This window comes from Astatotilapia calliptera, chromosome 11 (assembly GCF_900246225.1).
Source record: "Astatotilapia calliptera chromosome 11, fAstCal1.2, whole genome shotgun sequence".
Classification (NCBI taxonomy): domain Eukaryota; kingdom Metazoa; phylum Chordata; class Actinopteri; order Cichliformes; family Cichlidae; genus Astatotilapia; species Astatotilapia calliptera.
The window spans coordinates 3,437,856-3,451,893 of NC_039312.1; the positions used below are offsets into that span (position 1 = coordinate 3,437,856).

Here is a 14,038-nt window from a genome sequence, read left to right on the forward strand (position 1 = left end):
TGTATCCTGTTCACTGTGCTTCCTGTTCAGATCCAGCAGATCCATGACATGGAGGAGGTTTGTTATGACAAAGTTCTGGAACAGGTGAAGGCAGGTCACCAGGTAAGGGCTTTTCTTTGTGTTTGACCCAGGTGTGTGGGCTTTGGTGGGGACACAGGATTCATCGAGCCTGTGTTATACTGTGTGTAACCCACGGACTGAGCTCCGCCTGAGGCATCCAGTCTGAACGTGTATTTGTAGCATCTCTCAGCTCTTCAGTGCCCGCACTCTGTTGAGGAGTCATTTTTTCTGCATGCCTGTACTTCCTGATTGCTTTAGCCCTAAAGCCCAGCAGCATGCATGCTTCCTAACACCACCCGTGTGGAGTGATGTTGGTGTAGCGCCACAATCTTTTCCTCCCAAATATTTCCCTGAACTTTTTCATGAATAGCAACCGTGCTGCAGTAAATATTTTGTGTGAACCTTTTGGAATGAACACCTGTTATCTAAATTCTCTCAAGTCCTTATCTCCCCCGGTTTTACCTCCCCCTCCTTCCCCATCCACCCACCCCCTCCACTCATTCTGCTTCCACTCTGCAGCCTGTTGGGAACAGGAGAGCTGTGAATTCAGACTTTACCGTTTAGCTTCCATCTGCTGCAGGAGTTGAGCAGCCTATTGAGGACTGTTGTTATCCTGTCTGCATCTTTTTTCCAAGCAGCCCACATACACGCTCCGGTTTTCCGAGCTTCCCCCTCTTTGTCCGATTGCTTCCCTCAGAGGCAAAGCTGATATGAACTTTTCTGTAGTCTCTGGTTTGATTGTCCAAAACATGAAACGTGCTGCACACATGTGTTTGTGGTTGGACGGTTTCACTGCTACAGTCTAGAGCTTACTGCTCAGCCAGCGATCCTTCTTCTTCTCTCAGTAATGAATTGTCAGGAAGTGGCTGTGACATATATTAATTGACGTGATTTTCTTTAAGACCCCCCCAGGCTCGCCGAGTGTCTCACTGCTCTGTTCGAGCTGAACTCAGCGTGGCTGTAACGGTGCAGCGAGATTACTAAAGCGTCTCTGTGTCACTGGGCTGTGTTAATATTCTGGTGTGTTGAAGCCGTGTGTTTGTGCCCAGGTGATGGTGTTTGTCCATGCTCGTAATGCCACAGTGAGGACGGCCATGGGGCTCATCGAGATGGCGAAGAACCGTGGAGAGATTTGTTTCTTTCAACCAGACCAAGGGTCAGACTACGGCCAGTGTGAGAAACAGGTAACAAGTGTCCACACATCGTTTCATGTGATCGTGTTCAGCGAGAACCTTCAGATACATCTAGGAAATGTTGAATGCATGTGGCTGATTAAAGACAGCACAGCGCTGTCAGGGTGTGTGATGAGGTATTTTTAGATTCAGCATTTTCACAGCCTGGAGGATCAAGTGGGGCAAACCTGCAGAGCAGCACATCACACGTTATGGAGGAATGTTTTGCAGACTAATTGGAGAAGAAAAGTGACGTTCCTCATTTTATTCCAAGACAAATACTTCATGAGAACAAACAGGAAAAGGCAGCAACACTGCCAGGAATGATTAAAGAGCTGCAGGTTTCACTGGTAGATTGATTAGTGATTAGTGCGCTGCTCGCACACGAGCCCAGAGCCTAATGCAGTAATCGGGTGTGTCCGGTTCCCTAACACTGAGACAACTAGCTCTCTAACAAACTTGGTTACAGACTTTAGGGCAGTTAGAGACTTTGAACCTGCAGACAGGAAACCACATCGTGTGTGTTAGATGAATATAATGCAAACAGTTTGCAACAGAGACCAGGGGGCTCCACACGCCCGGCTGTGGGACGCCGTCTGGCAACCATGAGGTAATATAGAGAAGCACGGCTTTCATTTTCCCCCAACACTGTTTAGCTTTGACACCATAATGCGTGCGAGCGCAGGCGTGAGGGTGGAACACCGATGGCGTGCGTGCGTGTAATTAATGGTCTTTGTGCTGTGAGGGTACACAGAGGTGGAGCTATATTTTCCCTCCGAGGACGGTCAGTCAGATGCCAAGTCCCATATTTAAATCTCCTGCCTGGGAAGGCAGAGTGATAAATTTAGTAACCTTTTCCTCTGTTCCCCGGGGCTCAGCCAAGATTGATGTGTCTCTAATCTTCTTTCTATTTAAATGGGTTATGTATACAAATCAGATCACTTTTCATGCTTTCTAAAACTGGAAATAGCGACGAGAGATTACGTCGGGGGACTGAAGCGATGCGCTGTGGCCTGGTTAGTCTTTGAAGCAGTACTTAAAAAGCAATTGTGTAACTGTTCCTTTAGTTTCTGTGCACGCAGGAAGTTTTATGTGCACCAGCTGAAAATGGTTTTGCCTGTGTCCCAACATAATGAGTATTATCCGTTCCATTAGTTCATCTTTGAGTGTTTGTCAGTCAGACTTGCTCTGGTGAAGGAAGGGGCACGGGGCTGACTCGACTCTAAGCCCACACAGAGATAATGCACTGCTTATTTGCACACTGCAAATTGCCCCACATTAATATTTATAGGTGTTTTTTTTTAATCTCCAATATCCATATGTGGTGAATAAAGCCCCTATAAGGTCAGACGTATAATCAGCGTTTATTTATCCAGCTTTAAAAGTCGCTCCGTTTTCCCGTCTCCCGTCTGTATTATTTAATTGGCTTTATCTGGGGTTTGGAGAGGCTGTCAGTCAAGCTCGATATCTGAATGTGGCACTACAGTCTAATCTAGTTACACAGGACGTGTGGTGTGCTCTCGAATGAAAAGAGTCTTTTTAAAGAACTACTTTAGATCCATGCTGTTGGATCGAGTGTGTGTATTCTTGGCTTTACAGTTCTATGTTCTGAAACACGAGGTGTGCCATCGTCTCACTAAAATAAAGAAGAGCTTCCCTGAAGAGACGTCGTTTACTCTCCTCAGAAAGGATCATTTACTCGTGTCTCCTGTTCGAGCTTCAGCGAGTCAGCTGTTCGATCCACACTGATGCTGGGAGTGAACAGGGCCGGATCTACAGGCGTTGCCTTTTATTAAAAACACATATGCAGGTGTTACATGTGGTTCAAATGATTCAATGCAGTCAGTATACACACGTTTCTATAACGGGATTATTTTCCATAATGAAACATCTAAGTTAGGTAACACACGCACATGTGTGGAGCCCAATAAGTATCAAATGCAGAAAGCTGCACAGCATGGGCGGTTACTTACAAACACAGGGATAACTGAAGTTTCACTTTGTTAGAAAACATCAAGTTGTTGCTGAAATTTACACAAAATGTCAGAAATCTTGAACAGAAATGTAAACCTCCTTTTTCAGGATGTGTTGGGTTCACCCTCTGGGGAGCTCGACCGCACATCGTTGCTCCTTTTTTGTATGTTGTTTGGTCTCATTTCATCAGCTCAGTGTGAATCTACACTGATTGTTTCATCGTCATGCTGCAGTAACACAACTGATCTGAAATCACACAAAAACATCAAATCCTGGTAGTAGTTTAGCCCACAGACATGTTGAGTGAATTGTTTTAATAACTTGGATTGCAAACATAAACTGTAAAATTTGAAAACACGTATGAACAATAAATTCATAAAACAACTATTTATCTAAAAATGCAGCCAGCACATCTGGCATCTTTAACATTTTCTACAACCACTTAAAACTATTACAATAACTAAAGTGAGAGAACAATCAGGCGTCACAATGAGATGCACCACAAATTATTTGTGCCAGTAAACAAAAGTTTGTTTCTGTGTTTACTGTTGTCACACTGTCCTTTTTAAACCCGTCCTTCTGCACTAAACGTGACGTATTTAGAAAAAACATATATTTTTAATCATAGCTCTGGATTTAATGGCCTGTCAATAAAATTTAAGAACTTGTATATCCTCTGAAGTCCCAACTTTCAGCACTCATGAATCCGAGACTCCGTGTGGCTGCAGCTTGTTGCTGTGTTAGCTTAAATCAGTGTGATTTGGAGGTGCGGCGTGTCCGTGGACCCCAGAGGGTTAATCACTCTCACCTTCAGTCCATTTACAGAGCGTAACAACCACCTGTGTCAAATCTGAAATGCCCTTGGTGTTGATTCAAATGTGCTCTGGCACAATCAGAAGCATGTAATATATTCAGTGTTATGTAGCCAGGCTCAAAGTGTTAATGCTGTCTTATTTTAATAAACAACACTGTCATATGCAAAGCTAGGGTGGCACATGCCACCCCATGCCCCCCTCTAGATCCGCCCCTGGTAGTGAACCTAATTAGTTTTCAGACGTTGCTTTTTTGCATACACTTCATGTGTTACAAATATTTGGAGCCAGCTGTTACTTTGTTCCTGATATTGTCCTGATATAGAGGCAAATTAAAACAAAGCACAAACTCTGTTTCCACTTGCTGGCTAATGTGCGTTTTGACTTTTGCTGCCATGATGCCAGGTCAGATTTTTTACCTGGATAAATGACGGACTAATAAAATGTAACCAATATCTACAGTTTATTCTGTCTGTATGTTTTCATAATTCTGGTGAGTTTCTGGATAGGGCTCCATGTTTATGATAACAACATGAGATATGCTGGGATAACGTGCTTTACTGCAGAAACATGACATATTTCTGACTTATAGACACAAAGTCTCCTGATACAGCTGAATCTCAAACATGGGTAAAGGTGCATTTATTAATGATGTTGTGCTGTAGCAGAGTGTGAGTGAGGATGATGAGGGAATATGTCACCCTGCAGTTTACTGAGGAGTTTGGAGAATATCATCTACAGATGGGTTTATTTGGCTCATCGACTCTCAGTTCTCTTCTTCAGTAATAATATACAGTGTTGTAGACAGTACTATGCTGTGCAGGAAGTGTTGCTGCCACGTTGTCAGTTTTGAAATCCATCACTTGATAAATTGAAGTATATGAATCACAGATTAGAAGAAACATGTTTGAATAGACAATAAATGAGTTTGCAGCATAAGCTGTGCAGGAAACCTGAAGCTCCCACCTGAGAGAAGTCAAAGCCTCTCTGACTTTCATTTGCTCGACTTTGACAGTCCGCACTCTCTCCCCTGCCCCCCCCTCTGCGCCCCCACCATGTGGTAGGAATCCAGCTGTGAGACATGAAACCATGTGGCTGCTTTCAAAGGGAAGCAGAGTTGTTATGGAGGATAAGAGCCACCTAGTGGCCCCGTGAGTCCATTACACTTATTCTACAGACCCGTCGTGTTTTCTGACACAGCGGGGGCGTAACACCCCTTTCACACTGTGGCCAACAGTGGCCAGCTCGGCATGCCGGAGCAGTGTTTGTCAAAGCATACATTCACATGAACTGAGGGACCAGATCACTGCTAGAGAACAGCGAACGAGTGTATCGGCTTCTCTTTGAAGCTCGCTCTTCTCCGGCCTTCAGATGTGCTGTTTCCCTGTCACTTTGTTTGACAACATACACAGATGCAGACACACTCACGCCTCTGAGTGCGAAGCCTCCAGGGACTCTACAGCAACACCCGACTGTGCTCATTAATGTCTCCATTTTCTTTCATTTGGTGCTATTTTTACAAGTCGAGTCCACTGCTGCTGCTTTCGTAGTGACAGATCTGTGACAGCCTGTCACTGTGCCCAACCAGTTACCCACTGCAGTGATCAACAACAAAGAGCCGCACCTGAAACGCTGCTGGAAGCAGGAGTGACACCGTGGACTGACAGCACGGAAACAGCAGCCTTAAAAACAAAGGCAGCTTTGTCCAGCAGTGCTTCTGCAAACGCCTCCTCTGTTTGCAGCTCATCTGCAGTCTCATAGCCTGAGGGAGCAGCCTTGCATGCTATCATGGCACTGCATAGCAAGTCCGTTTTCCTGTTTAATTGCTTCTTCATCAGCATTTAAACAGCTGACTGGAGTGTTCGCTGTTTTGCTGTGCCACCTCCAATGTTCAGGAACAAAGGACCAGGATCATATTTGTCTTCAAGCAACATTTATTTTTCAGCAGTGCTGAAACCCGTGGCCTGGGGGGGTTAACCCCTGATGGACGTGACTCACTAACAGTGTCTGTAGTTTCATTTGAACGGAGAGAGCATCAGCCGCAGTACACACAGAGGCACATTTTCACGTCATGCAGTGAAATGAGTATTCGATCACCAAGCAAAACACCACTCGGTGCAACCAGTAGCCTTGTGGGCGAACATAGTGGTGAGATGTTTCCTGTAGCAGGTCATCAGCCCTGCTCACATCTCAGGAGAGCGTTCCTCTACATCCACCTCTGGCACCTTGAAGCTTCAGGTGCCAGAGGTGGATGTAGGCTGGCCGGGATGCTCCCTGACTCTTCCTCAGCTACTTCTTTGTGTCTTGGTCCTTATCATGCTGATGCCACCACAGATCTTCAGGGTTCTGGCTGAAGGTTCGTGTCCAGGATGTCATACGTGGCCCTGTTGTTGCCCCCTCATCCAGTGAAGTCAGCATCAAGCGTCCACCTCTGTGCTTGACTGTGGGGACACTGGGATTTTCTCTTCCCCCAAACATCATCATCTGACCGCAGCGCCTTCCGCCGAGCCCTGACCGTGTGCCTCCTGGATCTGGGGCATCTTGTGAACACTGCAAACCTCCAAACCATTACAGCACACTGTGTTAGTAATGGTGTTTCTGGAGGCTGTGGTAACCTGTAGGTCAGTAAGCAGCTCCTTCTGTGGGGTCAGCTTTGAGCGGACCCATCCATGATTGTTCTCATGAGTGAGGCGGCAGCTGCCATGAGGGCAGACTCTGATGCAGCGCTGCATTACCTGACTGAAACGTTTAGCTTGGTCATCGCCCAAACTGTGACTGTACGCGGGCGGTGCTGTGAGAGGAGCTGATAGCAGTAAGGAACATCAGAGGAAATGCTCTTAACATCACTTACAGGACCCAGTTTTACTGGAAACCAGTCCCAGCTGGGCTGTTTCTCTCGTATTGTTCTAGACGTTGCAGCCAATTAAGTCCTTATTTCGCACGCCTGTCATGTTTCTGCGTGCTTACAGCAGATGGTGGTGAGGGAAGTTTAAAGATTTAAGAACTCTCACAGAGATCTCTGATAACTCCAGCAGAGCCCGATCACTCGTCCTGCTGCTGAACAGCATTGGGTAACATCTCACGTACAGAATCAGAATCAGAATCAGAAAGGGGTTTATTGCCAAATGTTGAGCAGGTTTACAACATTAGGAAATTGCTGCCGTGCTTCAGTGCAAACATGGTGTCATAAATAGCACTTAAATAGACATGAAAAAATAAAAGTAGGGATAAGAATTAAAAGTGCTACGTTGAAAGATATATACATGAGTGCAGGTGGTGATCAGTGCCAAACATGGAATGATGCAGTGACACAGCGTAGGGTCATGTGTTAGTGGCGGGAACAGTCATATGGTTATTGTTCATGTGTCCAACAGCAGAGGGGAAGAAACTGTTCTTATGGCGAGAGGTTCTGGTGCGAATGGACCGGAGCCTCCTGCCTGAGGGGAGCAGGTCAAACAGACTGTGTCCAGGGTGAGAAGGGTCAGCTGTGACTGAGCTGCACGCCGCAGTGTCCTGGAGGTGTACAGGTCCTGCAGAGATGGGAGTCTGCAGCCAATCACCTTCTCAGCAGAGTGCACAACATGCTGCAGTCTCTGTTTGTCCCTGATAGTGGCTCCAGCGTACCACACGGTGATGGAGGAGGTGAGGATGGACTCGATGATTGCAGTGTAGAATTGGATCATCGTCCGTGTTGGCAGGTTGAATTTCTTCAGCTGCCTCAGGAAGTACATCCTCTGCTGGGCTTTCTTGATGACGGAGGTGATGGTGGGCTCCCACTTCAGGTCCTGAGTGATGGTGGTACCCAGGAAGCGGAATGAGTCCACAGAGGTGATGGGGGTGTCAGTCAGGATGATGGGGGGGAGTGGGGCTGTGTGCTTCCTGAAGTCCACAATAATCTCCACTGTCTTCTGGGCATTCAGCACCAGGTTGTTGTGGCTGCACCAGGACACCAGACGTTCAACCTCCCTCCTGTAGGCAGACTCATCCCCGTCCGAGATGAGTCCAATAACGGTGGTGTCATCTGCAAACTTGATTAGCCTGACAGACTGGTGGGTGGAGGTGCAGCAGTTGGTGTACAGGGAGAAGAGCAGAGGAGAAAGAACACAGCCCTGAGGGGAGCCGGTGCTGATGGTCCGGGAGTCCGAGACATTCTTTCCCAGCCTCACATGCTGCTTCCTGTCCGTCAGGAAGTCAGTGATCCACCGGCAGATGGGATCAGGCACATTCATCTGGGAAAGCTTGCCTCGGAGATGGTCTGGAAGGATGGTGTTGAAGGCAGAGCTGAAGTCCACAAACAGGATCCTGGCGTAGGTTCCTGGGGAGTCCAGATGCTGCAGGATGAAGTGTAGGGCCATGTTGATGGCGTCGTCTACAGACCTGTTGGCTCTATATGCAAACTGCAGGGGGTCCAGGAGGGGGGCCGTGAGGGTCTTGAGATGGGAGAGAACTAGGCGCTCAAAAGACTTCATGACCACAGATGTCAGAGCCACGGGTCTGTAGTCATTTAGTCCAGTGATCCTAGGTTTCTTGGGGACAGGGATTATGGTAGAGGACTTGAAGCAGGCAGGCACATGACATGCCTGCAGTGAGGAGTTGAAGATGCCAGAAAACACTGGGGCCAGCTCGTTTGCACAGTGTCTGAGGGTGGCAGGAGACACACCGTCTGGGCCGGGAGCTTTTCGAGCATTCAGACTCTTAAACTGCTTCCTCACATCTGCTTCATGAATATGAAGAGTTGTGGTCGGAGGAGGTGGTGTGAAATCCTCTTTTGTGTGGGGTGAGGAGGGGGGTGTTGTAGGTGAACAGTTTGAAGGTGGTGATGGCTCTATGGAGGGGGGAGAGGTGGGGGAATTAGTGTCCAAAGTGCCTCTATTGTTGGGGTCGTTGGAGGTGTGAAGGCTGCCTGATGGCTCGTCTAAACGGCAGTAGAAGTCGTTGAGGGTGTTGGCTAAGAGCAAGTCATCAGTGGAGTGGGGGGTTTTAGGCTTGTAGTTTGTGATATTCCTAAAACCTTTCCACACAGAGGCCGAGTCATTCTCTGAGATCTGCTGCTGCATCTTCTCAGAGTGCTGATGTTTGGCAACGTCCACTTCTTTAGTGAACCTGTACTTGGCCTCTCTGTAGCAGTCCCTGTCTCCGCTTCTGAACGCCTTACTCTTTTCCAGCCACAGCTTTTTGAGTTTAGGAGTAAACCAGGGTTTGTCATTGTTATAACTCACCCTGGTGCGTGATGGCACAATGCTGTCCTCACAGAAGTGGATATAGGAGGTGACAGTGTCCGTAAACTCGTCCAAGCTGTTAGAAGCAGCCTTCATTGTGTCCCAGTCTGTAGACTCCAAACACGTGCGAAGCTCCTCCACAGCCTCGTTGCTCCACAGTTTTTTAGTCCTCACGACAGGTTTGGAGAGCTTCAGCCTCTGTCTGTACGTGGGGATCAGGTGGATCATGACGTGGTCAGAAAGTCCGAGTGAAGCGCGGGGCACCGCGCGATAGGCCCCGCTGATCGTGCTGTAACAGTGGTCTAATGTCCTCTCCTCTCTGGTCGGGCATTTAATATACTGCTTGTATTTTGGAAGCTCATGGCTCAGATTGGCTTTGTTAAAGTCCCCAAGAGCAATGATGAGAGAGTCCGGGAATGTCCGCTCCATGTGCAGTATCTGCTCCGCGAGTGCGCACTGAGCTGCCTGCGCATCTGCGTCTGGCGGGATGTAAACAGCGGCCAGGATGAATGAAGCAAACTCCCGCGGAGAATAAAACGGTTTGCAGTGGATAAAAAGATATTCCAGAGAGGAAGAGTAGTGCTGAGCAATCACTGTCACATCTGTGCACCAGCCACTATTGATGTAGAAGCAGAGACCTCCACCTTTGGACTTACCGGAGAGAACGGCCTGCCCTCCGCGCGCAGCAGATGGAAGTCCGGGATGTCCTCACTGAGCCACGACTCCGTAAAACATAAGACACAGGAGGAGGCAAAGTCTCTGTTCATGCTTCTCATCAGGGCCAGTTCGTCTATCTTATTCCCGAGTGAGCGAACATTGGAAAGGAAGATCCCAGGAAGAGCAGTTCGCAGTCCGCGTCTCCTCAAACGCACGAGTGCGCCGGCTCGCTTCCCTCTCTTTCGGCGTCTCGCTTTCCTGGTCAGAGTCAGCAGTAAATCTGCCGCAGATGCGACAAATATTGGAAATAAATCCACAGGCGTTGTAGTCCTGTAGTTAAGGAGCTCTTCTCTGGTGTAAGAATATCCAGAGGAGTGCCCAGACACAGAGAAAATGCACAAAAACAAAACAAAAGTAACGCACTGAAGCACCAGGGCATCCATACGCGGCGCCATCTTGGTCTTACAGCATGTGCTGATGAGCACGTCGGGTGGTGAAAGTGTGACAACAGTGAGTATCCCGGTACGACGATGAGGTCACTGCTGACCGTGATGCTGTGCCATGTGACCACAGACACCGTGATAACCACGGAGGCTTTTATGAACGCTGCCTCAGACAGCAAACACGTTTCTATCACTGACACCTTCAACTGTCTGACCAAGTGGATTATTGCTTTACTCATTAGATAGCACTGACTTCATTGGTACATATTTACTGTCTACTCATAGAGTGAAGTATGAAGCAGCTGTAGTACTTCCTGTATTGATCAACAGCTGAGCGATATGGCAAACTGGATAAACTGTGCTTCTTCTCTCTGGAGCTACAGCAGCAGGCAGACAGGTGAAGTGTGGAGGAGTGGAGACGTATCCTCTGCAGCACCAAACATGGCCATCAACGGCCACTAAATCCACAATTAGCCATCATGGCTCAATACAGCAAAGATAGAGTGTGATAGCAGCGGGCTGTGGGAGAGCACATTCACCACTGATCACAAGTGTCATTTGTCACATTTTCACAGTGATATTTGAAATCTCAGCTTTGAAGCTGGAGTGCGCTGCATCCTGTTTCTACCACGTCTAACAAGGCTTCAGCACTGTGCGCTACCACTCAAAGCACCAGGGATGTGCAGAGCTCAGTTGGATTGTCACAAATTTGAAACCCGTTTCACTTACACGTAGGCACTCTTTGAATTTTGGGGTAATTTAGTTTAGCTGTGGTGTAAGCTGATGTTCTCTCCATGGGCGTGAGAGACGGTGAGCGGAGCTGGCAGCTTGCTGTCTGTGTACCGACGGAGCTGTGCAGCAGGAGCTGCAGCCAGCGGCAGGCCTAATGGAAGCTGATCAGGAGCTTAGGTCACTGCCATCTCAAATATAGTCATGGCACAGCAGACGTCAGCACTAACTCACCTTAGATTAGAGGCTGGAAGCATGTCTGTAACACACTCTGACACCTCAAAAAGAAGCCTCAGCCACAGCATTTCAATTACCTGCTTCCCTGGGAAAGTGCACAGCCTTACCCTGAAGACTCCACCGCACGCTGTCAGAGAAACCTCGGGAGAGAAGCTTCATGTTTCTGCTTCACTGGTTTTAAAAGAGATGCTCTGATTTATTAATGCATTTATATATTAGTTTGTTTGTTTGGGTTGAAAGGACTGATTGAGCCCAAACCTCCCCGACGTGCCGGACGCCTGCAGATCCCTCAGATTTACATGCACTCAGTTTTCTAACTAAATAATACAAATATATCTCCTTTGTGGCGATAAATAATCAATAATCAGTTGGTCATCTTGTAGACGGACAGCTCCACCTTCTTGAACTGAAGGTAGCCACAGTAGTCCTTGTTGTGCACATGGACCAGTTCTCCAGTGCAGCTTCGCACCCGGACGACTGTCTTCTTCCCTTCTCTGTATTATTGTAGCTACGGACAGTATGAAGCAGCTCGAGGCAACTATACGAATAAAGTTTAATTGAATGAGAAACACTGCACTGTGAAATCTATATCATGTCATTCATACGGCTTTCATATTTAGCAACTGCTCAGTGAGCGGACGGCCCAACACAGCAGAGCCTCTGTTCACACCTGCAGGCCAGTGGACACTTCAAGGATGAGGATGTAACGTCCTGGACAGGGAGGAACGCTGGTTTGAGGGCGGAGCCAAGGAGGGAAAGACCATCTGAATGGGGGAGGGGGCCTGAGGGTCCATCTGTCACCTGTGAATGGTGGAGAAGCATCAAGACGCTCAGTGGGGCCTCGTGTCACATGAGACAGGAGCGCCGCACTCAGAGGGAACAACATATGATGAAGTGTGATTACTCAGAAAAACAATCGTATTTATTTGTAGTGAGCATTTTTCAAAGGAGGCGTGATGACACTGACCCTGGACGAGCACTGACAGACCCACTGATCCCTCAGTGTGTGGTTGTGTCACTGCTGTGTGATGTTGGTGTGGGTGACTCAGGCAGAGAGGGAGTGTGAAGGACGCACAACAGTGTGTTTCCATGAAACAGGTTGTGTTGCTGTGACTTCTGACCACACAGGTAAATGTCCGCACTCAGCTGTGGACGCACAAGTTTGACACACAGGGACGTCCAAACGTGCTGAAAAGCTCCTGTCATGAATAATTTCAGGGTGGGTCGGAGGTTCTGTGAGTCGCCATCTTGACCTGCTTGAAAGAAACCAGGAACATGTTTCAGTGTGTGTGGAGGAAGTGAGAGCGTGTGTGGAGGAAGTGAGAGCGTGTGTGGAGGAAGTGAGAGCGTGTGTGGAGGAAGTGAGAGCGCGTGTTTAGGAAGTGAGAGCGCGTGTTTAGGAAGTGAGTGCGTGTGCAGGAAGTGAGAGCGTGTGGAGGAAGTGAGAGCGTGTGGAGGAAGTGAGAGTGTGTGTGGAGGAAGTGAGAGTGTGTGTGGAGGAAGTGAGAGCGTGTGTGGAGGAAGTGAGAGCGTGTGTGGAGGAAGTGAGAGCGTGTGTGGAGGAAGTGAGAGTGTGTGGAGGAAGTGAGAGTGTGTGGAGGAAGTGAGAGCGTGTGTGGAGGAAGTGAGAGTGTGTGGAGGAAGTGAGAGTGTGTGTGGAGGAAGTGAGAGTGTGTGGAGGAAGTGAGAGTGTGTGGAGGAAGTGAGAGCGTGTGTGGAGGAAGTGAGAGCGTGTGGAGGAAGTGAGAGCGTGTGGAGGAAGTGAGAGCGTGTGTGGAGGAAGTGAGAGCGTGTGTGGAGGAAGTGAGAGCGTGTGGAGGAAGTGAGAGCGTGTGTGGAGGAAGTGAGAGTGTGTGTGGAGGAAGTGAGAGCGTGTGTGGAGGAAGTGAGAGCGTGTGTGGAGGAAGTGAGAGCGTGTGGAGGAAGTGAGAGCGTGTGTGGAAGAAGTGAGAGCGTGTGTGGAGGAAGTGAGAGCGTGTGTGGAGGAAGTGAGAGCGTGTGGAGGAAGTGAGAGCGTGTGTGGAGGAAGTGAGAGCGTGTGTGGAGGAAGTGAGAGCGTGTGTGGAGGAAGTGAGAGCGTGTGGAGGAAGTGAGAGCGTGTGTGGAGGAAGTGAGAGCGTGTGTGGAGGAAGTGAGAGAGCGTGTGTGGAGGAAGTGAGAGCGTGTGGAGGAAGTGAGAGCGTGTGGAGGAAGTGAGAGTGTGTGGAGGAAGTGAGAGCGTGTGGAGGAAGTGAGAGTGTGTGGAGGAAGTGAGAGCGTGTGGAGGAAGTGAGAGCGTGTGTGGAGGAAGTGAGAGCGTGTGTGGAGGAAGTGAGAGCGTGTGGAGGAAGTGAGAGTGTGTGGAGGAAGTGAGAGCGTGTGGAGGAAGTGAGAGCGTGTGTGGAGGAAGTGAGAGCGCGTGTGGAGGAAGTGAGAGCGTGTGGAGGAAGTGAGAGTGTGTGGAGGAAGTGAGAGCGTGTGGAGGAAGTGAGAGCGTGTGTGGAGGAAGTGAGAGCGTGTGTGGAGGAAGTGAGAGCGTGTGCAGGAAGTGAGAGCGTGTGTGGAGGAAGTGAGAGCGTGTGCAGGAAGTGAGAGCGCGTGTGGAGGAAGTGAGAGCGTGTGCAGGAAGTGAGAGCGTGTGTGGAGGAAGTGAGAGTGTGTGGAGGAAGTGAGAGCGTGTGCAGGAAGTGAGAGTGCGTGTGGAGGAAGTGAGAGCGTGTGCAGGAAGTAAGAGTGTCTCAGGAACGTCTGTGATC

The 14,038-nt window shown here is 48.7% G+C and overlaps 1 protein-coding gene across 8 annotated transcripts in view; it reads left to right on the forward strand.

Annotated features, from left to right (window-relative positions):
* Window positions 1–14,038, forward strand: part of ascc3 (activating signal cointegrator 1 complex subunit 3) — a 141,264-nt gene that overhangs the window by 84,430 nt on the left and 42,796 nt on the right. For all 8 annotated transcript variants that reach the window (XM_026185181.1, XM_026185174.1, XM_026185180.1 and 5 more), the window contains 2 exons: window positions 31–102; window positions 1,110–1,244. In XM_026185181.1, the coding sequence (XP_026040966.1) occupies window positions 31–102; window positions 1,110–1,244 (207 nt within the window). The remainder of the gene's footprint in view (window positions 1–30; window positions 103–1,109; window positions 1,245–14,038) is intronic.